Below are 26,242 nucleotides of genomic sequence, written 5' to 3'. Positions count from 1 at the left end.
TCTTTATTACATACTTCATCACAGAAATAATTATGTTTAATGAAATTTTGTATCATTTCTTAAAAAATATTTCCGGGATAATCCTGAATTAAAAGATTGTACGATTATATATATTTTCAGAATTGATCTTTGGAACAAAGATAATCTTTCGACCGATTTAGTTAAATCTAAGTAATTCAGTATTTCTAAAATCAAAATTCGATACTACTTTAATGATTATTAATTAAAATTATATTGTTATTTGGCACACGTGATTTATAATATTTTATTAAAATAAATATTTTCATAATAATCTTATCAATACGAAGTATGCATTTACATTTTAATTCTAGAGAATTTAATAATTTTTATTTTATTATTTATAAAGTACAGAAAAACAAATTCAATCTTTGTATGGTTTTATAAGTTTATAACTTTTTTTTAATACTATCGAAGTTTAACAATCCAAGTTTATATTCAACGAATTATCACAAATTTATAATTCCAACTTCTTTATTATATATATTCTATTATATTCTTACAAATTAAATAATTTAAAATTTTTATTAATAAAAGAGAATATCATTAAATTAATAAGCAGAATTGCAAAATATTTATAAATACAATATTAATTTGCAGGAAGTTATTCGCAATAATATTAATAGTATATTTTTTATTTATATTATTAAAAAAACTTAGTTTTGTGTGTTTGTGTAATTAATAATATAAAATTTATGATAAAAATATTTAGTAATACATCTATCGAGATTTGAAATAATTGAACTTTATTATGGACATAAAATGAAATAAAACTTATTTAATTATTGTAGGCATTTTAATGATTTGATAGAAGATAAATTTTACATAGTAAAAATTTAATGACGTGATAAATAATAACACAAAGCAAGTGATGAGAACAAATGCGAAAAAATTCAATTTCATGCAGTATGAAGTCACGTAACTCTGTGTAACTCAATGATTGAAAGGCCGAAAACATAATTCATATGGCATCGCCGCCGAATAAATATTTTTTTCCAAGCGAGAACGAAGACAGCTTGGAGGATGAATTATTTCCAATTCATTTCTTCGGTGCGTCAACAAACATATTTAATTTTGAGCTCGACTTTGATCGTATTAAATACATGTGCGCTCATTATATAATTATTTTTTTATAATACGTATATATTATACTTTATATATACGTTAGTCTATTAATAGAATGTATTTTTCTTTAAAATAATTAAAGCAACAATTAATCCATTTTGCCAATTAGAATCAATTGACTTTTAATTGCAATTAATGATACTGTGACCCATAAACCCCATAAGATATGCGTATTGAATAGGCAACTGCATCCCTAACGAGCCTCATCACGATAATTACTAATGCATTGACAACTGAATCAAGTTAATTGATAGATTGAGAGCGCAATTAAGAAAAAAAAGTTCGATACACTGAAATAGAATATCGCTTCCAGAGTTATGCGAAACTAAGCGTGGCTCTAGAGTCGATAGCTATGGTCATGTTTAGCATCTACCTGTTGCTGAGAATTTTTGATTATTCGAAAAACATCCCTCTGAGCATTGAATTATAATTGAATTTATAAATATTCAATGGGGTTGTTTCAGGTAAGACGGATGTGCTTGACATTGTGGATAATAAATATGAAAAAACATTTTTTGAGGACATCACACACGATGAAAATGGCGATTACTTGACCCTCGTAAGTTACAACATTATCATTTATTGTAGTATATGAATATAAATTGTTTTATTTTATGTAATTAATTTGTGCATTATATATATTATCCTTTCATTTAATTCAAAGAAATTAAAACAAACTAATAAGCAGTTTATTTTTAATGTTTTCAATTTATCTTTTTGCCAATTATTTATAAATGTAGCAATATGCAAAACTTTTAAATTTTCTCTGTAAAATAAATCTTCAAATTATAATAATAATAATAAATTACAGTATTAGTTAAAGATATAAATTTTGCGAATATTTTTTCTATGATTGTTTTCTTGATAAAACAAAAGATAAGATAATATTAATATTTTGTTGAATTGTTCGCAAAAGCAAACTTTTATTTTATCTATTAGCAAGCACGCGATGAAAAGTGATTCAAGAAAATGTATATTAACGATACGTGACGCGACATGTGACGTAGACGTGCGTTATCACGTTTCTATTAATCAAGCCTGCTATCTAGACTCCTTCACATTTATAATCAAAGATAAGAATCGCATAGGCATTGTTATTTTGCATGCTTTTGAATGCGAATAAAAAACAGATTGATTTTTATTGTATCGATAGATCATTGCCTGTTTTTTTCCTTTTGAATTTTTGAAATAATATCGTTCATATTTAAAAATATAATTATGTTAAATAAATGTGCGAGAGAAAGAGAGGCGCGCAGTTACTTAATAAATAAATTTTCTAAATATTATATATTTTTCTTTGTTTTATAGCGCGTTGTTTAATATTTTAAAAATTAGATATATATGTAATAAATATTTATAGTGTAAAATCGCTATATCAAAATTGTTATAAAATACTCAGAAAAAAAATGTATATATAATTATATATAATTATGTATAATAAGATTTGTTTATTTATCCGAGTATTATATTGTACTTGAAAAAGAAAATCTAATATAATTCTGATATTTTTGCGTAATTTCATATAAAGTTAAAATATTTTTGATATAATTATATATATCATAATAGTAAATAGATTATTATACATAATTATATAATTAGATATAATTATATCTACACAATTATATATAATTAAATATAAACTTTTTTTCCCGAGTATTAAGTTTTACAACTAAATATTTGGTAAATATTTGTTGTGTAATTGTTGTTTAAAAAATCTATAAATATAAACAATTCAGAATTTACAATTAAATTGATTAAAAATAATAGTTATTAAAATTAATAAGTAGTAATAAGTAATTATAAAGTCTCATTATATAATAATTTCTCTATTATAAACATTCATCTAAATATTCTTTTTAAATGTCAGCTTAAACTTCCTATTTTTAATTTGCAAATAAATATATCTCTTGTAACTCTAAATTATTTTTAAGTTTTTTGTTTTACTTTAATTTTATACTGTTTATTCATAAAGTTAATCAACAATTATCATCATGAATTGTAATTATTAAATTTCTATAAAGTATTATTAAAATTTGTAAAAAAAGTCGAAAACAAATTATATGAAACATTGTAGCAAAAAGAAAAAAAAGCTATACGGAAGTGCGCGCAAAAATAGATCGAAAAGGGAAGCGAATTTCCTTTACAGAGAATATTGGATTAAGGGTACGTAACAAAAAAAGAAAAGAAAAAAAGCGAGGAATAATGTAACGAAGGGTGGCCCTCGCCGTCAGCCCTCTCCGTTCTCATAGGACTTCGTTGTAAAACCTGCAATCAAGTCCCTCCCCCCCCCGCGAGTTTATACGACAAAAACTACGCGAGCATCGATTCTAAATATACATTGCATTTTCTGCGTATTTCGCTGACGCGGCCTTTCATCGAGAGACCCAGCCCTTTCAATAATTCGCGCGGCGTTTACCGCAAAGTTTCTCACGGGGATGAAAGGGGTGATGCTAGATCGACTCGATAGTTCTTTATCTCACGGTCGGATTAAATATGAAAATCGCTGAGCGCGCTTCTCAAAGTCGCGAGCATAAGCGCCGGTTAAATAATTGATTCGCGACGCGCAATCGCGGTAAGCACAATTCCTCTCATTCGGTTGCTTCTCCTCGACAAGTCAAGATCTAGCCGTTGGCTATAGACAGGTGTCTATAGACTGTCTATAGACACTTGTATCTCTAGACAGTCCGAGTCGAAACGGCAGTCAAAACCATCGAGATTCTTGCGATTCTTGAGATATACGGATGTATCGCACGCGATTGTCCTTATTTCGGGCTGTCCGAAAAGTGCTAGGTAAGAGAAGGTGCTAACCGGTTTCGTGTCACACGTGTCAGCAAAAATGGCAAAGCAAAAAAATCAATGGCAAACGGCGTGACTTGCACGTTGCGTGTCTTCAAAATGTAAAGCCGCTTTGCAATAAATTTTCTGTTATTTTCAATGAGAGCAATAACGGCTTCTGATCTCTTGTGTTGGATGAACACGGGCTATAGTTTCTTTGAATCCGAAAAAGAAGTGATTAACAAAAGTTTCAAACTCTCGATGATGTTGATCTTTTATTTTCTTCACTTTATTGTCGCTCCCCTTCGTGTTAATCGTTATTTTCCAAGTGTGTTCGGGGCTTATGTACTCTCTATAGTCGAGCAATCGAGTTCAGGTAAAGTGAAACGCACGAGTTGATGGCACGACAATTATTCTGATTGAATTGTGGGAGCGATAGATTTGATGTTTCGGAAAAGTTGAAAGAAGTTTGATGCTATAGGTTCAAAAGCGAACACGTTTTGCTAAGTTAAATGCTAAACGAGTAATTTGTAAAACAATCTGTTGACAGAGCACTTTGCAAATTTTTTTGCATTACTTCCAGGTGGTATAAATTCTTTATTTATTACTTTCTCAAATCAATATCTCTATTGCTTTTTTCCTGGTTTCTTACATATATTTATTTTATAAGATAATATAACTGTCATTCATTTACTACTTATTTATGTACTCACTTATTTATTGTTACATTTCCACAGAAAACAGACCTGATTAATACCTTGAAATGACTTGCGACGAATCGATAATATAACCACGACTAACAGTTTTATCACAAGACATTTTCTTCGGTTACAGAACTTTTTTCTACCTAAACACAAATCAACTTTTCTACCTTTAGTTCGTCTTCGTCCAGTAATTAAAAAAACGGATAGAGTCTCATACTCTTCATCCTAGCATTTACTTTTTTTTGTAATTAGCAATAGTCTACACGAAGCACGAAAAAGAGTTTAATAGAACTTGATGCTTTAAACTGTCTAGAAAGATACGCAGTTTGTATAGGCAAACTGTAAAATTCTTCTACCTAATTTTTTGCGCTACGTAGTGTAAATCACGATAATATTCAGAAGCAATCAATTGTAATGTCATCTATGTTCACAAATCGTCGACGATTATTTCTAAACATGACAAAATTTATTAAATTGAAAAATTATGATATTCATGTATATGTATTCATTGTACAAGTAAAATGCAATATAAATTTATAAAAAAATCAATGAACAATATTAAATATTTTTTGTATATAATATTTTTTGAAAATAAATTTAACTTTTTCTTTATGTTAGAAAAATGCAGAGAAAAATGCATATACAAATTTTTAAAAAATAATTGATAAATTTTTGTTTCAGAATAGATAAGGCGCGTGCCACATTATGTATATGTATGTATAATGTTCAAAACGTAGAATAAAAATTATGATATTGCTTATAAACGCTTTTTCCGTAAGAAGCAGTCTTATTTAACACTTTTCTTATCATTATAGAAATTCAGTACGTCAGTACACAGACGCCTTATCGTAGATAGACTTCTGCTACTGATATATCGAACGAATAATCTCTGTATCGATCGATGATCAGTATCACAATGATTGTCCCTTCAAACGTAATATATAATACGATTCTCGCAGTAGTTTGATAAAGTTAAGAATTACTGTTAAAATGTGAGATAATGCATGCTCAAAATAAAACATTTATTAATTAATTTATTTATTATACTGGATTATAAATGCTTTATGAAATAATTAATAAATCAGCTGCCAATATGCGGTATGATGTATCTATGTAATTGCTCTATTGCGCTCGCTAATAAGCCACTAAAAAATGAACAAACAATCGACTTTACCGTGCTCTACATCTGCAGTGAGATCGACATAATAACGTTAATAAAAAGGAGAAGCGAATATGGTATAGCGGAATTTTTTTATATCATGTGCGATTATATGCGAAAGAAATAGTGAGCCAAAAATAGAATGTAAGTGGCTGGATTAACTTCCCAACTAATAATATATAATAGGGTACGAATTTAACATTATCGGTATTTTTAATTTTTACAATATTCATAATTCTTTTGAAATATAATAGATTAAATAAATTATAGAGTAAATTAATTTTTTTTCCATATATTGTACGAAATATTTTACATATGTTTAACGTGCAACAAAAATATATATATTTTCGATAAAGACAGTTAAAACTATAGTAATCTAAACCACTGATTGAACAATTCAAAATCGATCTTTATCAGTTTGAAGTGTGTAATCATGTATGTGTGTGATATTATCACATCAATTTTGTTGTTTGATTATCGTCACATGTTTTTAATTTATGTAGGTTATAACAAAATACGATTTTATCAATCTATTAATTTACTACAAATGAAAGATCAAGTTAAAATCCGATTTCATGAAAATGATAGAAATGTGGAGAAATGTCCACGCGCGCGTCATCGAGCGAAAATTTACAAACAACTTGAATCTACATATCTGGATAAAGAGAAACCAGTATGTATCTAATACACTAATACATTAATGCATTAATATTAAATCTAATTACAATAGATTCGATTAAATAAAAGCATTCATGGCAAACATGCACACAAATTATGGCAAAATAGCCGATCATTTCCTTCACAGCTATCCATTTTCTATACATCATATTATTATACATATTACTCAACTTCGCAAATTATTTTATGTTACAGAAAGGGCCTCAAGATCTCAGTAATTATTTATTGACAACCACCGTTCCCAGTATCGTAAAAGTAAGTATATCTCGATATTTTATTTCTGTGATAAAATTGTATTAAGAGAATCGATTTTATAAAATCTTTTTCGTTAATATGCAAATTATATTTTTTTCTTCAATCTTTTTTTAAATTGTATGATTTTTATATTGTGCAGATACTATTAGTCTTTAGCAAAGATGATCAACAAATGGATATACTCGCTACTGCTGCAAGAAAATTAGGATGGAGCGTGTCAATAGCGAAAGATGCGGACAAAGCGATAGAACTTTTTCAAAATCGTGCTCACGAATTAGTAATTATTGATCATAGAGGACATCACGCAGCTGAAGGCGATGTTATTTGTAGGTATGGTGAATTGTTTTATCATAATATAATAGAAATATGTATGCAAAAAATATATACAAAAAGAAATTATACAAAAATAGGAATAAAACTTTAAAAACTTTGAATAAAATTTAAATTTGTATGTAAAGAAGAAGCTATAATGTATCGAATTGTCCAAATAATATTTAAATAGATATTTAACACATTGTATTATTTGCATATAAAATAATTTATTTTATTGAAAAGAATTTTATTATTTTTCACAACAATAGATTATTTAGATATTTCGTAAATATATTTCAGAGCAATCAGATCAAGTCCGATTTATCACAATTCTATCATAATAGCACTCGTGAAAAAATCGTAAGTTTTGCAACAATCTTTTACTTAGATTATTTTATTTGATTTGATCTCTTTTATTTAATCTTGTTTCTTATAGATACTTAATCATGTTTCTCTTATAGATATTTCATGCTCGATGAGAAAGACCATATTGTGGCACTAAACTTGTTAGAAACAGGCTTTAGTAGAGTAAGCATTTAAATAAATACAAGTTGTAGAAAAATACAGTAAAAAATTTTTAGACACATACATTTTTCGATATTTTAAATTTATTTTTATATTTATATATTTTAGGCACTAATGGAATGTTCACATGAAGGTATATTAATAAACGAATTAGTAGGAATATATACTAGCTCATTATTACCGAGAACACAACTCTCAGCAGCACATGCATTGTATTTGGCACTTGATAGATGTCGGGATATGGTGCATGTGACTAATGATAAAAACATTATACAGGTATCATGAGTAATAAATTGAAATTTGTAACGTTCTATAATTTATCAATATATATATTTTTTTTCTTTAATCCACAATATGCTTTCAAAATATATTTTAAAATAAGATATATTAAATATATTTTAAAAAATTATATATTATAATATTACATATATTATTTGTACGAAACTCGAATTTTATTAAATACAAATATATATACATAGATTATAATTTCACATTATTTTTAGTTTCTAAATAAAATCAGCGAAAAATTATTAGGATATAAAACAGAGGAAATGATGGGGAGAAATCTCTCGGAAATAATCTATTACGAAAATTTTCCTCTGATGGAGCAGCAATTGAGCAAAGGCCGGGAATTCGAAGGAAATATGAATTGCAGAAGGAAAAACAATCAAATGATTACGATTAGTTGCAGGATAATTCCATTTTGTACTACGTTAAAGTACGTTATTGTATTAATTCAAATTATCTTTTTCGCTAATAAAATACTATTGTTTAGTATTAATTTAGCATTAATTTTGATAAAATGTTTCATACATCTAAATTTATAACTTTTAATTTATAAATCTTTTTTCAATTTTTACTAATATATAAAAGATTTATTATATAAAATATTATCATTAAAGTCTCCTCTGTTTACTATTTTACACATATCAGTGATTCTATTATTTATTTCAATTATAATTTATTATAATTTCAATTTTAATTTATCAATATTATTTATATCAATTATTATATCTATCTATAGAAAACCGACTCATTATATATACGTATATGATACTACGTATCTGTCGGACAACTCAGCATCGATAAGCCCTGTTGGTAGCCCATCGCATCCTTCGTTCAGACCAAGCGTATTGTATACAAATACGCGGAAACCTTCGGAAAAATCTGGTGAAGGTAAAAAATACTTGTGCAAATTATTAAATAATGTCACGCATATTAATCAACTGTATCAACAACAAGAATCAATCATTTAATTACGGACTGTTACATTTAGTTTATGAATACAGATTATTATCTTAATTTATTAATATAATGTTGTAATATTGTAATATAATATTGTTTAATATAAGGACAATTAATACTTAGAGATGCAAATTAGGTCATTAGCAATTTTATAATTCATTTTATAGAATTTTTATGTTAGAAAGTTATTTTGCGTCTGATGTTAATTTCATATCATTGTCGTAAAAGTGTTAAGAAATTTAAAAATTATCTATTATAGATTTCAGATAATAGATAAAGGAAGTTTATGTTTATCGTTTTAACGTTAATCTGTATCATTGATTTATTGGACCGTCAAATATTTTATTAATATATTATATAATTATCTTGATGTTTCTACAAAATATATTTTAATTCATATAATCATAATCATTCTTAAAAACAATTCAGATATTATATCATGTGAGAATTTTTTATAATTTTGTATTAATTGATTTTTTAATATAAAAGATTGTTTTGTTATAGGCCGCAGACGATCTAGCTTGCAAAAATTACATAGCTTGCAACTAGAAGCTCCTATCACTAAAGTCATTACGCTACTTTCAAATGCAGTCACTGATACTAATCCGGAAACAGCGGCACAGATTGATAAAGTGTGTAATTAATTAGTGATCATATGTCATGCAAATTACGTTAATCCAATTAAATGTATGTTGCACACTGTTATAAGCCATCTGCGTTTCAGGCAATCAATATCTTAAAGACGACGGAACTTTACGTGCCACATCTTAAGGAAGATAAAGGGATATACAGTGATCCAGTTGCGTCGGATCTCGTTGGCGCGTTACTTGCTGTAAGAATTTTACTGCTTTTCATTTCGTATAGTAAATGTTGTAATAAATGTAAATTGCACATTTTTGCATGCAAGATTTTTTCTCTAACTTTTTCCGATTTGTCGATGTTGATTGTTTAATTAACAGCCGCGCACAGCATGGGAATCTAGAAGGTCGTCATCAGATTCCGCGAGATTATCCACTATCAAAGCTATCACGAGTCCGGTTAATTCGCGTGTACAGATGAAGAATTTCCGGGGGCCGCAAGAAATTGCAGAGATACTTGATAATAGTCTCGACTGGGGCTTTGAGATATTTAAGCTTGAAGTACTGACGGAGAAGAGGTGAACAATTTTGTATTTTTTTCACAATATATTGTAAGTTTTATAATTGTTAATTTGCATCAAAAATCATTATTTTTGATGAGACATGTGTTCTAACAATGAGATATATTTCAATCTCTTTAAAAATATTTCATTTTAACGTTTCACTATTATAGTATTTGTTTAATAAACCATTTCAAAACTTTAATGTTTTTTTTGTACATGTATTATGTATACTACTTAAAAATTGATTGTGCTATAATTCTTTAAATTTACAGGCCGCTCGTTTTTTTGGGATTGACAATTATGAATTTGTATCAAGTGCCCGCGAAATTAAATTGCGACGAGAGAACTCTGCAAAATTGGCTAGCCATCATTGAACATAACTATAATGCGGACAATAGCTATCATAATTCAACGCATGCGGCTGACGTTTTGCAAGCGACTGCGAGATTCATGCAATCGAAGAGACTCAAGGAAGTTTTGGAGCCTTTAGATGAAGTTGCTGCCTTAGTCGCCGCAGCTGCACACGATATTGATCATCCTGGACGGTCCAGGTAATTCACTTTCTAATAGCGAGAGATAAAACTATGTTAATATAAAAATTAGAGTTTCCAATAATATAATTAAATATTTATTATATTCCATTTGTTTTTATTTTTATTTTATATATAATATATTTTAAAGTTATTTAAAATTTTTTTCAGCTATATTTTCTTAAATTTTGTATGAAAGTTCCTTAACGGAAATTTAATTAACGTCTATTATTTGTCAAAAACTTTCAATCTTGATATTAAATATATTGATCGGATCTTGAATTAAAATTTATTTTCAGTCAATTTCTTTGCAACGCCAATAATCGATTGGCAATACTCTACAATGATCTGTCAGTTCTCGAATCACATCATGCAGCCTTAACATTTAAACTGTCATTATCCGACGATAGTGTAAATATCTTTAAGGCAAGTTTCTTAATGTCTATTATATCGTAAATTTGAAAGCAAGCATATGTGTAAAATAATCTGAAGATGTAATACTGAATTAAATGTCCGCTTTAGAATCTGGAGCAAGACGTATACAAACTGTTGCGACAAAATGTCATTGACATGATTCTGGCGACCGAAATGACAAAGCATTTCGAACATCTGGCGAAGTTCATGAATGTCTGCAGCGCGAGAATCGGTGACGGACAAGAGGTATATATTTTTGTGTTAAAATTATCCAATATTTCCATTTTATATATGTGTATATTATTATTATACATTACCACAAATTTCTATGAAATTGAAATTTATTGTATAAATAACATTACTACGCTTCTTCTATTTTCTACTACCTTTTTAAATAATGTTAAATTATGTAGATAATTCAAAATATGCAAAAGAGAAAACAATATCTAATTAATTACAACTTGGCATTAAATTAAAAAAAAAATCTTTTACAGAGTTATTCAGATTGTCTAGATATGTCTGTAATATTGCAACCAGACAACGTAATATTGGTTAAAAGAATGATGATCAAATGCGCAGACGTATCAAATCCAACGCGGCCATTAAAGTGTTGCGTCGAATGGGCGAGACGAATCGCCGAAGAATATTTTAGTCAGGTACACTAATAATTAAAAAGGATAGAGTTTAAGAAGATAATTTACTATTTGCATGCACATTTTTTTTATAATAAATTATAAAGAAAAATAATTTCAGACTGATGAAGAGAAAAGATTAAAGATGCCAGTCGTAATGCCGATGTTCGATAGATTAACGTGCTCAATACCAAAATCGCAAATCGGTTTCGTCGATTATATCATTAACGATATGATCGAAGCTTGGGATGGTTTGTTTTTTCTCATTATTTTTACAGATTTCATTAAAAAAGATATGATGTTTATTTTTCTATTTACTTTACAGTGTTTATTGACATGCCAGAGATGGTGGGTTACATGCGACACAACTACGAGAAGTGGAAAGAGTATAATGTGAGACATCAACTTTCAATTTAATCTCTATTTTAAATACTTTGAAATAATTAAGTGAATATTATTTTAAAATTTTATAATAATAGTGTTCTTAATTTTTTATTGTAATATTACATTTCATAATTTGAAGAAGTCAAAGAAGATAAATGTCTAATTATATTTTAATATTTTAATATCGTATACTTTTAATTTCGCTTGGTTTAATTTTATATTCATTCACTAATGTAATTTTAAACTGTATGTTTCACAGGAACAGGGTATATCTACTTTGCAGGATGTGGAAAAGCTACAACAACATCCCGATATGCAAATACTGTGATCATCTTAATGGAAAGCACATCGTTTTGTTTTGCATTTCATTATATTTATGCTACGATTATCGCAAAAAACATATGTATAGCATTTACATATTTAAAGATAGAACAGTGACGTCATATACGTTATACGCTTTCAAATAATTTCTACGAAAACATGTGTAATTCCGTATTTCTCAGACGTGTCTCTCACCTTAACATTTTCCTTATTTATATATAACTCCATTTTCTTCAATGACACTTGCGCTATTTTAAACATACATGAAGCACATTAGTAAGATATGTATAGTATAAGAAAAGAAATACCTTTGCATATAGCTTCCGCGACTGTGTTACGTCGAATAAGATCTTTGTTGCGTTTGATGCATGCTGGTCATTACATTGTACATCTAGGAGCAGCTAGCAAATAAATAAGAATTTTCAATGATATTGCATCTTTGCGATCTTTTCAATCAAAACCTAATATTTCCTCTAATTTTATCTGTGTTAAGCTTCGACAATAACTACTTAGAAGGACTGGTATAATTTAAATTAAAAAGAAGATTCACACACTAATGTATGTCGGATTCCACTTTATTGTTTCTCTCTTAGCCAAAAAATCGGACCTATTTCTATACGCTGCATAAATACAGAATTAAATAAAATCAGATATAAAGTAAATATAAGCCGTACCAAGATGGAATTTCGCGCAATTTCATTATCAATGGATCATATATATGATTTTGGTTATTTCGGGAAAATTACAAATTTTTCATTTTATATTGTTAATACAAAAAATACGCATTCGCTCTCTCAATCTAAGACTGCTCTGACATAACATTTTTGCTAAAAATAATAATTTTGTTTAATGCTGTTACAAACCGAGGAAAATCGGTATAATAACATCAATAGTCCATCGAGTTACAAGCATTGGCCTAACGGATGATTACTATATCGCATTCATCATAAAGATTCTTATGTATGCTGATATATTGTACATACACATACGCTTTACATCATAATATACTCCCTACGGGACACGCACGAATAATCATGGCCGTTTTATCCAGTATCAATATTTAGTTTTTATCCCTAGACGAAGAGACAATCAAAGTATCGAGTCATTTTTTGGAGTTTTTATCTGACATATGACACATAAGAAACATTTTACAATGTCTCAGGAATAAAGATAGAGAGAATCTCTTAAGATATAAGATTCCTGTCCGGAATTATCGATTAATTATTATTGTTCGTTGGATCGTGTGTATCGAGTGACTATCGCGCGGTAAATAGTACCGAACGGTATAAGTAGATAAAGTAATAACTTAATTACGTGTGCTTATCATTACTATTATAATGCCACATAATATGATTCGTCCGAAGAGCTAAAAATTACCCTTAAAATTAGATTACTCGCGTTTCCTCCCGATACACTTGCCACAAGTGCTTCGTCAAATTTATATGAATTTGCGCTTCGTCTTTAGACGTCTCTCACTTGAATAAAAATAATTTTCTGAAAAAAATCAAAATTTACCATCGATAACTATCTGTTTTGAAGTCGAAAATTCTTTCGTTTTTGATCAGTGAGATATTTCGATAATGATGATCCAGCTGGGATATATCGTCGAGATATTTTTGATTGCGTGACTTATAAATGCGAATGCATATTTTTAGACGAAACGTGGATCAGGAGCTATGTTCACATTCAAGATTGTTTCATTAGCACTTGCCGCTAGTAGATGGAATTCGCGGAGTAACGAAGTAGTTTAGTATGCAACATCATTATACCTAAGTATATTACTCTTAGCATTAATAGTACATACACGTAAGTGTTACATTTTCTTTTTTTTTTGGCGACGTGCACGTCATTTTTATAATTGTTTTATAGTTGACTTTACGCCTTTCCCCTATAGAGGAAAGTTTATCAATCAAGCTTACATAATCTGCATAGCAATCCGCTTAAATCGCCGTCTCTATTGATTGTGGTTCATTGTTCATTATTCGGAATTATGTCGCGAAGCGATGCGCGCAAAACTCATCTACCTCTCGTGCGGACGAAATGTGCTCGCGCAATTATCGATCAAAATGAATTAAATCTGAAGAATCCAAAGGTGCTGACGGCTCGACGAGATCTACATGAGAATCTACGTCGCTAATTGTCGCGCAAAGCTAACACCGGCGTTTACCATACTTTCCTCATGCATATAGATATATCTAAGTATATTAAACGAGAAAGAAGCAAATCGAAGGAAGTATCTTAAGAAAAAAATGCGTATAATCCAATATCCTAAAATAACACGCTTGGGGACGTAGTCTACATTTAAAGAATGTGCTTTTAGCACTCTCCATGATTTCCAAACTTCTGGTAACTCTCGATCTAAATTTGCTCAGGAGGTCAAAATGTTTCTTATCTATGCTCGGATCAGTGTTTTATTCACGATAATCGAAAAAATATCTCCAGCATTTCTGGTATTTCCAGTATTTTGTAAGTAAGCCAACCTTTAATCTTTAAGCTAATCGCCAAGACTGATCGAAAATTTCTATTTTGACTGATTTTTTTATTCCTCACGATTGCTCAGCAAAATACAATCAGAGTGAAAAACTTCGGGAAACGATTTATTAATGTCCCGTTTGGTGATGCAACATCAGGTCTCTTCAATTTGCTACATTACAGATGAAGCAACATCTCATCTCGACGACAAGATTATGCATTCTAATTCTTCTTTTTTCCGAACTGTTTTTAAAACACGGCTGTCTAAAATTGATACCGTTCACTATTACGCCATCCCGCAATCGCAATAATTCAGAAGAGGTAGCAAATTCGATGTTACGGAAATGGAAAGGTTCAACAACATAACGACGACGTGTGCTTAGACAGGCATATATAATGTCGCTGTCATAGGCAAATTGCATCAAGTCTATTTTTTTGTAAATCGTCGGTTCATATCGTCAGGCCTTTCAGTTTGGATGATGAGACGCAATGTCTCGTAGCGATCGCGAGATGATGAGAATCGATGCAGGATTGTGGTAAAGATCGAAATACGTAATCACGTCACGAAGAATGTACAAAGTGACTCGAGTTAATCATGAACTAACCGCAAGTATGACCGAGTCGGTTTTGATAGCCAAAATTCTGTAGCGCTCGTAGGAAGTATTCTCGGATGTATTTTTGGAGAAGATAGTCAGTGAACGTCACGTGACATTGTAGGAGCACGCCTCCGCATCGGCGGCGGCGGCGTCGAGACGCCGACTGACGTCGGTTATTTAAGATAGATCCGCGATTTGCATCGAATCAGAAAGAAGACGACTCCGGAATTGCCTGGTGACCTTCGAGTTGACCGATCGCCTCTTCACGTTCCACGTAAAGTACGATAGTAGTGTTCTCGTTATGGTTTTTTTTTCCTCTCTTCGAGTGTGTATGTCACTGGAAATCTCCCTCGGTTATCTCACCGTGTCCTTACTAGCCCACTAATAGCTTTCATAAGAGTCTAACCGCTTAGCGTATAACTTACGGTATAATCTTATTGTTAGAATTACTTAAGAGTAACGTTATTCGTCTACGTCTCCATTTTTTTATTTCGTCTTTTAGATCAGGATGTGAGCTTATTGGTACGTTTTGTGCGAAATAATCTTAAGCTAACGGTCCTTATGTCCTCGCCTGTGAAAATCTCCCCCATCGAACTACCACCGCGAACGGACGTCAAGGATACGTATCCTTAGTCGAAGGAGAAAGAAAAAGTGATCGTGAAAAATATTAGCGCGAGTCACATGATCTTTAATCCTCAATTTTATTGTGTTCGGTGGTTGTAAATCGCGTGTTTAGATGCGTGTGATGCATAGCAACGTTTGGGGGCGTGCGACTTTAAACTAGTACCTGCGCTGTCTGATTAATCGTCGTCGTTGTTCCATCATCATAGTTGGTCGATACTTAAATCCCGATATCTATTGTTTCGAGATTTCGCTTAAAACTCTCTATACATAATCTTACGCGAACGGACTAGCTTTGCTGTTTCGAGCTCTCGCTGGCTTATGACTATAGTCTAAACTTTATTGAATTTTTTGTATTTTTCGTGTCTCCGTCGTGAATAGAGAAACCGGTTTCTATACGATCTATCAGCAATCTCCCTTCAGTTTATTAGATGTTGCCTTTAATTCTGTCGATTCTATTACCATACGCGAGAGAAGTCGTATTCCGAGGTATTAAGTATCATCTGCAAGTGCTGTATTGCGTTACAAGATGCGTTGAAGGATTCGTTTGTAGATTTCTATTGCCCGCGAAAGGCAAGAATTTAAATGAGAATGGAGAACTTCCCGTACGTGTAACGTTTAACGAAGGGAGAGTGTCGTTTAATGTCGATTTTTGCGTAGCACGTGGCTCACGTAACGCGTTCTTACATTCCCCTAAAACTATCACTTAACCAACGAGTAGTCTAGAGTTAATTAATAACGATGTATGCGGTCGAGAAAACGAGACTCTCTTATTGTGATCTTTAGTCATAAATGCGTAGGATATTTCGCAAACGATTTATATTCATCCATTCCGGAATGGATGACGCGGATTTCGATAAGTCTTTTATAATTCGAGGTGTACTTCGGCCGTCGTGTAGGATTGTGTAATTAGCTTCTTTTACGCTAAGATCGTGTGCCTGTCTATATGATCGTACATTAATAGTGTTCCAAGTAAGTCCGAGAGATTAATTACACTTAACGATAGTCCTAGAAACACCATCCGATGAATTATACACGAGAGCTAATGATTTATCGCCTTTGTGCAATCTAGCTTAATACTTAACATCTATACGTAGAATTAACGTATATGTATAATTGTATATATATGTTGTAGTTGTGACTCAATTGCCAAACTGTTACTTCATTCACGCCTACTTCTCGCCCATGACGCTTATATCTTATTTTGTCATATCTCCATAAAAATCTGTGTATTTCTTTTTACTTTTACGTTCGAGAAGAGCACCGACCGGTCATTATTGATTGTTTGATTGATTCGCAGATGTCGATTGTGCCGTTGGTCTTTCGCGATTGGTGGGACGACATCGATCGTCCTATCTCACGGCTCGCGGATCAACACTTCGGCACCGGCCTTCATCGAGATGACCTGATCTCGAATTTTACCTCTGGTCTGGGTTTCAATCGAGCCCCTTTACGCTCTATTTTCGGGAACACGTACTACCGACCGTGGAAGAACGTGACGCGTCACAACTCGAGCGGATCTAGCACGATCCAGCTAGACAACGATAATTTCCAGGTTGGTATTTAGGACGATTTCGCGCACAGAAGTGAAATGGAATGTCGCGTGATGCGATCAGATCGAAAGTAAAGTTGCATATTGCTTTTCGTGAATTTCTACGAAGAAAATAGAATTTTTGATCTGCAACTTTTTTCTGTCTTCAATGAATCAGTGAAATCAAATTTGTCTAATAATAAAGTATCTATTTTTAATTTTATTTATTGAAATTTCAATTAATTTTATTAATAATATTTTAGTGGAATTTCACTCGACGAAGATATGTCCGAACATAAAATTATTAATCTCGATATCATATAATCACATGTTTATTTCTTTCGTTTTAATAATAGTTCTACTCAAAAAAATGTTGCCAAACAGATATTTTTGTATCACTTGATGTGTTTGAATTAGTGCTTTTTAATTAATTTTATATTTGTTATATATTACTGTTTGTTAATTATTATTAGAAATTTAGTCAGTTTATTACTTAGAAAAAGAAATTTTCATCAGAATCAACATGGAAACTTTTAAATTAATTTATTAAAAAATGTATCTCTCTTTTCACGATCTGTGCTCGTACATATTACGTGACGTTACTGTGTGCGAAACGATTTTTTGTTATTTACATCACCAAACGATTTTTTGCTTCATCTTTTACATTCGTGATAAAACACGAGAAATGATCTCAAATTAAAAGATTTACTTCAAGTAGTTTGTTGCTTTTGCTGGTACTCTAATTGCTATTAGCATTTGTCATTTTGATGTCCGTAATTGTTGTCTTAAAATGCGCATTTATATATAAGATGTTTAATCTAATTGCGCTTTAGTCTTGCGATCAGATGGGCTTGTTAAAGTCGAAATAACATCTTTTTGTTAAAATTAATGCAATTTGCAGAGGATGGCTCATGAATTTTATTCTGTATATGTCAGTTCAAGATGTTAATATTTGAGTTTGGGACCTTCTATTTAATCATTATAATCATTACGATAGTATTTTTCTCAGGAAAGTGTTAAAAGCTTACTTAAAAATACATTATAGGGCGGAAGTACTGCTGTAATGGTCCAATTCCGTCTTTCGCAAAATCCTGCAGAAGCTGGCAGGATTTTGCGAAAGAAAGGAATTGGCCAGAAAGTATTTAAAACAGTAAGAAGTTCAAATATTTAATATTTCTTTCTTACGTAATAACCGACTCAATAATAATAATCGATAACGTAAGTCGATGATAAAACAGTTATCTTTTAATTAATTTACAATTCGAATCTCACCGCTAATTTCTCTTCGAGAATATTGTTATTCTAAATTGCTTATAATTTTTGGAGCTGTTTTTTTTGCGTAGATATGAATTTTTACAATTTCTGGAAGCAATCTCCTGGGTATAATCTCAAAATGTGTCAGATGGAAAACTCTATTTTTTGTCACATGTGCGTCCGCTGGTTCGATATAGTTTCAGAGTGCGGCAAGAAAACGTAAGCAAGAAGCAACGCGCGTTAAAATTATCATGAAATGTCCCGAATGCGAGTGAGTCAGTATATTATTTTTAGATGTGTTTTAGAGCGTATTTTTATTCGTTATGAGTAAGAATATTTGCAGAATCGCCTACGGCTATCGCGTAAATTTCCGTAGTCCGGAAAGTTACGTGATAGCCGTTTGCGATTCTAACGCGATTGTTCAGAAATGCAATTTACGGATCAGAGAAAAAGTCACGAGAATCGCGATTCGGGATGATATGCACGCGATTAATATCTAGGATTAACACGCGCTGCGGATATACCGATTATCTTACGCTGCAGTTATTCTAAAACACACAGTAGATATAAGTCAAGAATCTCGAGAATCAATCGAATGCTCTGTTGTCGCGTTTGCGAGTATCGCGAGTAGATTAGATTGCGCCTGGATCAGTTCGCGAAAGGCAACTCTCTTTCTCAAATGGATTCCACGAGGATACGTTATGCCCCTTCGATCACTCGACGTCTTTAAATCTTCGATATCCTCGTAAGTTCAAACTGGATAAAACGTCCGCGAAGTCGCTACTTTTACGATCTAGATAGACCGCTTAACTCTATTCGCCTCTCAGATCTACTGTAACTTAGTAACTCGACAGTAATATCGATCGTTAATTTACAATTGTGCTCACAGAAATCGCCTAACTGGTTACGAATTCATGAATGGGCGCGAATATTACAAGTACGCTTTATTTATCGTGAAAGTGTCGTGATACGTCTAATTCATGAATTCGCAAAAGAGAGAGTTGTCGGTATGTTATTCATCTTATCTCGTGGAAGTTCGATGATACCAGCGAGCGAAATATAACCGGTTTATTGTTTATGCGACAACTTAATCACGGCCTGAAGCGACGATCACTTTCTTTTTTTTCTACAGTTTTGGTTTTATCTATGTCGAATACAAAATGTGTAACTCGCCTAAACTCATGAATTCGCACGTCGTCGGTTCATTAAATTACATTTATCGCGATTTGATTTTGGATATAATACCGGACAGTTCTAAATCCATGAATTCAAGATTACTCTGATCCAATCAAATTACATTTGCCTTCTGTCGAGGAAGTTCGATGATGCAACAGCGAGCGAAATGTAATTGGTTTACGCGTTTATAACTTAGGCTGAGACGACTTAAACTGACGATCTCTTTAGTGGTTCTTTTTGGTGTTTACAATTCGAGCGCGATTTGTATCGGACGCGAAACAAATTTCGTATCGAATACAAAGAGTCTCGAGAGTGATATTCTACAAAACAATTACGATATATTTAATAAGTGTATACTTTTCTTGTTACTCTTTTTATCGAAAAAACGTAATAGATTTCGTAGCAAATCGTAGTTAAATTTCGAAATCTAGAAAAGTCGCTGGAGACAAATGACAAGAGATGACGGGAGTGAATGGCAAAGGGGAATGATAAAGAGGCGCATTCGTAAGAGGGAGAATAAAAAAAAAGGAGAAGGGAAGTGGGATTAAGGGTTGGGGAGAGGAATTGGGGTTAACGGAAAAAAATCAAAACGTCGCGAACGAAGGTTCTATCTAACAAGGCTCGAATGTTATTTTCAAAGAGATCGACAAATCGGCCGCGCGGCCATTAAAATTAAAAAATAAACCCAAACACGAAGGAATCGAACGTAAGAGACGAAAGAAACTTAACGCCCGCTAGAAATGCTAAGGGAACGAACGAAAAATCCGGAACACCAGAAGGCCCAAAAAGCTCCGATGACTGCATCTGTTGCAGCTGCCGCTGTCTTTGTCAACGCACATTACACGTAATCATTCGATTATGCGTGCGACGCGAAATCAATCAAAACGGCAGCTCGGCTAATTTTTGACAGGATGGTGAGACGAGTGTTCGATCGGGACTATTTTCGCTCGAGGGTAGGATAAATGGATATTTTTCAGCACCTCCCTCTTGACGAGGGAGGGTATATGAATAAATCTCGGATCGGAGAGACGACTTTTCTGATATTTCTTTTTTTCACCGAGTGAACTGATTTTTATCTATTTTTTTTTCTTCTTTCTTCGAGAGACGCCGTTATTTATTCTCCTCGTTCACCGAAATGTTCTACGAAAGGTACGCGTATCAAAAGAGGATGATCGCGCTGCGCGATATCCGGTCAGTCCGCGCTAGCTTCAAAATCTTTATGAAATCACAGTTTTACCACCACAATTCTCGCGTTTCACTTTAACTTCTTTAAACTCTTTTAACGTGTTTCTATTTTATTTTATTTTATTTTTTTTTGTTATTTTCGCTCTTTCCGCGATATTTTTTCCTCGCGCATTCGCGCGCACGGTTTGCCTGCCGCAGCTCTGAAATGATTCTCTCTGTTCTCTCTACGTTCTTAATTCAAAGTCGCACGCGAGGAATCGCGCGCAGCAGCCACGGAATAAAATATGCAACCGAAAGAGTGGATTGTTATCGTTATATATTATCGTGTCGCGCTTTAATCAGTCTTGTTCAATGAAAGAACCGAGACTCGTGGCGTCGTCCCGACGAGCCGACGCGCCCCCCTCTTTCGAAGGGGGCGCCGCTCACGCGAACGAACCTCAGGCCTCGGTCCTTCTGGCTATATAATCTCTATACAAAAATAAATGCTTTTTTTTTTTGAATACCCTCAACAAGATAGAATCGTACAAAATTTGACTTTTTGTCCTTTTGGTTTTTTTCCTCTTACACGGAATCTTTTTAGCTTTTTTATTTCTTTATTTGTACAAAATATGTCGCTCTGCGCGCAGCACTCGAGTCGACTGTTTACGGATCGGTTAATCCGGTTAACTTCTTTCTCCTTCTCTTCTATTCTTTTTTTTTTGGTACTATTTTCGAAATGCACAGCCAATCATCCTCCACTAACTTACTTCGCGCTCGCGCTCACCGAGTTCCAGGATCACGCAGGATCACCCGGAGAAACTCGGCTCGCCTATTTTATTACCGTCGGTCGTTGAAGCTTCCTTGCTCTCTATGCCGGAGTGTTATCTAACTGAGCTATTATTTTTTAAAAATTTTTGTATGTTGCAATTTTTTTCATTCCCATCAAGGAGCGAACCGCCGGCCGCGAAAAGGATCGGCCACCGCGGTCGCGACCGATCGCTCCCGACACGACCGTGCGGTACTCACGATAAGTACAAATAACCACCTACTTGTATGTATGCTCGTTTTTTTGATCTCGAAAAAAAAAGGAACAATGTCACACAAGTAGGTGTACCTGACAACTACATCTTCCCGATTTACTTTTGTACCATTTAACGCGCTTTAACGCGCGGTGATCTAAAGAAACGCGGCGGGATTACATATGAAAAGGTCGTGGAAAATTGAAAAATTCAAAGTAGGAAGAGTCTACGACACGCTTATTTGACGGTCGAGACGGATCTAGAACGTTGGCCGAATTGTCATTTTTATTTCTCGTCGCAGAAACTCCAACAACCGGGCCTGACCGGCGGAATCGGCCCCGGCGACTCCCTAATCACGGAAGAACGAATGCAAATTAAACGAAGCGCTGCTCCAAATAGTTTGCCGGTACGATTGTGCGCAAAGTAGATCTGTTTTAATTACGATTTATAATGTTTTATATGTGTGTATTATATAAATGATTTATATGCGCGCTATGGACGCATGACGTTCGAGATCCTCTTCCGAAGAAGAATGTGATTCAAAGGAGAAACACAAAAAATAAGTGCTAATTTGTGAGACGAGAACAAAATCAAATTGGCCTTATCGCTCAAAATTCGAGCATAACTTTCGGAGTAAACCCGCTCAGAGGGGATGATACTTAACTTGCGCTCTATAGATGCATAGTCAGGACGATGATGTGCGCTTTGCTCTTAGAAGAATGCGAAATTTCTGTCCTTGATGACGCTCTTGGAAAGAGGATCCTGAATGAAGCTAATAATTCCCGGGGCCTCCTTACGGGGCCGCGCTCTCTCTGATCCGCAGGTGATATTGGACGTACAACAATTCTCACCGGACGAGATCACGGTGAAGACGGTCGACAACTACGTTATTGTCGAGGCCAAGCACGAGGAGAGGCAAGACGAGCACGGCTACATCAGCAGGCACTTCGTACGCAGATACGTCCTGCCACCTTCTCACGATCTCGTCAACGTCACCTCGACCCTCTCCTCGGATGGTGTACTAACTGTCACGGCGCCCAAAAAGGTACGCTTGACCGAGCCGAGACCCACATTAACATTCGCCCTGCTCTCTCATTCGCGGACTCGACCGCGAATAGAGAATCTCTTTCTCTCTTTCTCCCACTAGCCCCTTCGCTCGCTCTTTCTCCCTCTCTCGTCTTTGTTAGAGTTGATGTGGCTTACGTTACATGTTTGAATTTTTTGCTTTTTGATTCCAACGTTTCCAATGCTGTGCCTCAGTGTGCGGTATTAGAGAAGGCAGATGATGCCGACGGTTTTGGATCAAACTACGAGTCTGCTCTAAACTACAAAACAGAATATGTCTCGTTAACGTACGAAATTCAGCAGGCAACGTTTACGTGGACAAGGCACATTTTTTTTTAAATCAGTGTGCGTCGATTTTAAGGGAAATTATTTATTGAAATAAATTATATATTGAAATTTGACGAGACTGTATTAAAAAAAATGAACAAACTGTCGCAAAAAAAACGATAGCGATAGAGATTTAATTTCAAGCATATTTAAATATATAAAGAATCGTTTTTAATTATCCACATCAAAGTTTCAATTCTAAATTAATAATATATAATTAGTTATTAAACAGTGTTTTCATCTGGATACTTAAGTCTCTTACTTATTTTTATATTTAAAAGCAATTGCTTTTAAATATTAAAATTCAAACATCAAATTCTATTAAAATCGATGACACTTGTTATTCATCAAATGTTCAGAAATGACACAATAATTTTTTTTCTTTTATCATTTTTCTTATGCTTTAAAAGCTATTATTAAGTACCATCAAAATTGAGATTTAATTTCAAGCATATTTAAATATATATATAGAATCGTTTTTAATTATCCACATCAAAGTTTCAATTTTAAATTAATAATATGTATAATTAGTTATTTAAAAATTTTAATAATATATAAATATTTAAAATTAACAATATATAATTATAATCTTTTGCAATGCTTCTAATATATAAAAAGCAGTAGCTTTACATTATCGTAGATCTTTTTTTCTGTACTATCGATGTGTAAGAATAGTCGTGCTTATTATACTGCGGCTTGTTATACTACTGGCTCGCATTGATTTTAACCATCGTATTTTTAACCTTTCTAGTTCATTGTCCATAAGCATAATTCTATTATAACTTAATGCATGATATATATATATATATATATATATATATATATATATATTATTGTATCTAGATTTTATGTGCACTCACCTATATCTCGAAGTTCTCTTTTCATATTTGTTCAAAGTGTGAAGGTTTCGAACTCTAATTCACGCCTGTCTTCGCGTACGGATTGTTCAAGCACCGACCCCGTAGGGTGCACTAAAAAACACAAACATATAGCTATTATAATTCGCATATTTTAATTTCTAATGATATTTTCCTCGCGTCTTTTTCAGAACGTAACGCCAGCTGGTACGGAAAGAGTTATCAATGTTATTCAAACGGGAATACCAGCTGCCAAACCGGTTCCCGTCGAAACAACTACAACCACCACTACTACAAACTAAAAATATATTGTCTGAAACTTTCTCCTTCATTCCGGTTGATTTTATTCTTTTATTTTCTCGATTTTATCATTAATGTAATAAAATAATTTTATAAAATAATATAATTGCGCCATAACACAACAATATGTTTTTTAATACATTACAGAAGTATAATTTCTTAGCATGTTATAAAATAATATTTTGTTATATTATATGAAATGTATAATTGTGCAATGTTATTTTATTATAATATCTAATAAATCTCTCTATTAATATGTTTATCAATTTCAATTGATTTGTTCTCGAATATAATTAATTCTCTTGTTTATTTCTTCCCAAACATGTATAATTTAAGAATATAAATTGCATAGACTTCTAAGAAATAAACAGTTAAACTTAATTTATTATTGATATTATTGAAAACATATTTAATAATATAACAATTACATTAAATATATAATTATATTAAATATATAAATAGTATTAAAAGATTGTTAATTAAAAAGTGAAAATATCGACATATTAAATTCAAAATATCAACATATTGAATGTCATAAACGCTCATCTTCTTTCATGTATTTTTCTATTACTTCTCTATTCTTTCTCAATGCTTTAAACTCAATGCTCTAAAATACAAATAAATCATCCTTAATAATTCTCATTTAAATTGCCATCGCAAGATGGCCAAGGCCAAGCATAACGTCAACCATCTCTGTCACTGGGTCACAATAGAAGCGTCTATCTACTTCGGCTAGATTAATAGGTAAAAATAAGCCTTATGCGTAAATAGAATAAAAATAGAAAACCCAATCAGGGGATACCTACGGTAAACTGTCGCGCTCCGCACCTGGTGCCCGCTCGCCTACATTTTCCCGTGCCGGCGGTCTCGATGAAATAAGAAGCCCAAGTGTGTTACACTGATGGTGAAGGGTGAGGGGGTCTTCGGGTGTTCGCTGCTCCGAACTGAACCAGGGTTTGTTTACGAATGCGCCGAGTCGGGCCGGCCGGTTGCCTTATATAGTCGCGCGCGCGCCTCGCCGCGTCGCGTCGCAACGTCGTGGAAGCTTCGAGAGCCTGCTCGGTCACCGCCATACATAATGCGCAATTGCATTCGATGGCTCGTTTCGGACCCAGGACGGGCCCGAGGCCGTTCGCGGTCGCGATAATTGTCACCGCCGCGACGAGATCTGTCAATCGGTATGCATGGCGAGGCATTTTTTTCACTTCATGGCTGGGAAATTAACGAATACCGAGTATTGATCGGCCCGGCCAAAGAGAGGCGACGGAGTTTCTGGCACGTTCGTTCCAACCGGGACCCCACCACGCCGACCATCCAACCCATAGAGAGCGAACGACGTACCGTACCCCGCCACCCCCGCGCGCCGCCATTAGCACGGTCAACCGGTATATGATATAACACCGTCTGTGTATCTTAGCGTAACCTTCCCGCTAGTCGATGCCTGTGTGTATCTCGTTTATTTTATACCTCGAAGAAGGAATCTGCGTATGCGAGGATCGGGTAAAAAAAGAAAAAGATTATCTTTGGAGTCTCTCTTATTGCGTAGCGAAATTTACTGCGCAGCGATTCCCTTCGGGTAGATGAGATCTTCAAGGACAACCTTGACTCGCCCTACTTCTGCTTTTATTCATTATACGTTTCG

General features: G+C 33.1%; 2 protein-coding genes and 1 long non-coding RNA gene across 5 annotated transcripts; 2 read left to right on the top strand and 1 right to left on the bottom strand.

The window, feature by feature from the left end:
• The first annotated feature begins 932 nt into the window (after positions 1-932).
• LOC105252231 (high affinity cAMP-specific and IBMX-insensitive 3',5'-cyclic phosphodiesterase 8) lies at positions 933-12,647 on the top strand. Of its 3 annotated transcripts, XM_025409547.1 has the most exons (19): positions 933-1,068; positions 1,608-1,702; positions 6,655-6,714; positions 6,854-7,044; positions 7,327-7,386; positions 7,488-7,554; positions 7,660-7,827; positions 8,055-8,269; positions 8,576-8,727; positions 9,301-9,428; positions 9,521-9,628; positions 9,756-9,952; positions 10,210-10,488; positions 10,767-10,893; positions 10,990-11,127; positions 11,376-11,537; positions 11,635-11,764; positions 11,839-11,906; positions 12,157-12,647. In XM_025409547.1, the coding sequence occupies exons 1-19, from the start codon at positions 984-986 to the stop codon at positions 12,223-12,225; spliced, it is 2,499 nt and encodes an 832-aa protein (XP_025265332.1). In that variant the 5' UTR covers positions 933-983; the 3' UTR covers positions 12,226-12,647. The 3 variants fall into 3 exon arrangements, with proteins under 3 accessions (XP_025265332.1, XP_025265333.1, XP_025265331.1); XM_025409548.1 differs by lacking the exons at positions 933-1,068; positions 1,608-1,702 and adding an exon at positions 3,214-3,933; XM_025409546.1 differs by lacking the exons at positions 933-1,068; positions 1,608-1,702 and adding an exon at positions 6,131-6,454.
• Positions 12,648-15,395: 2,748 nt separating this feature from the next.
• LOC105252233 (protein lethal(2)essential for life-like) lies at positions 15,396-24,691 on the top strand. The gene is made up of 4 exons (XM_011259533.3): positions 15,396-15,565; positions 17,208-17,462; positions 22,875-23,096; positions 24,492-24,691. Exons 2-4 carry the CDS (start codon positions 17,208-17,210, stop codon positions 24,600-24,602), a joined length of 588 nt encoding a protein of 195 aa, XP_011257835.1. The 5' UTR covers positions 15,396-15,565; the 3' UTR covers positions 24,603-24,691.
• Positions 21,598-25,593, bottom strand: LOC105252234. Its single transcript, XR_889279.3, has 3 exons — positions 25,407-25,593; positions 24,304-24,414; positions 21,598-23,376 (listed from the first exon to the last, which is right to left on the bottom strand). It is a non-coding gene; the product is annotated as an uncharacterized LOC105252234 (long non-coding RNA).
• Between the last annotated feature and the right edge of the window lie 649 nt (positions 25,594-26,242).

The sequence above is a fragment of the Camponotus floridanus genome, unplaced genomic scaffold (assembly GCF_003227725.1).
Source record: "Camponotus floridanus strain SB8 unplaced genomic scaffold, Cflo_v7.5 scaffold27, whole genome shotgun sequence".
In the NCBI taxonomy this organism is placed as follows: domain Eukaryota; kingdom Metazoa; phylum Arthropoda; class Insecta; order Hymenoptera; family Formicidae; genus Camponotus; species Camponotus floridanus.
Note: the sequence above shows the minus strand (reverse complement) of the source record. Positions and strands in the feature narration are given on the sequence as shown.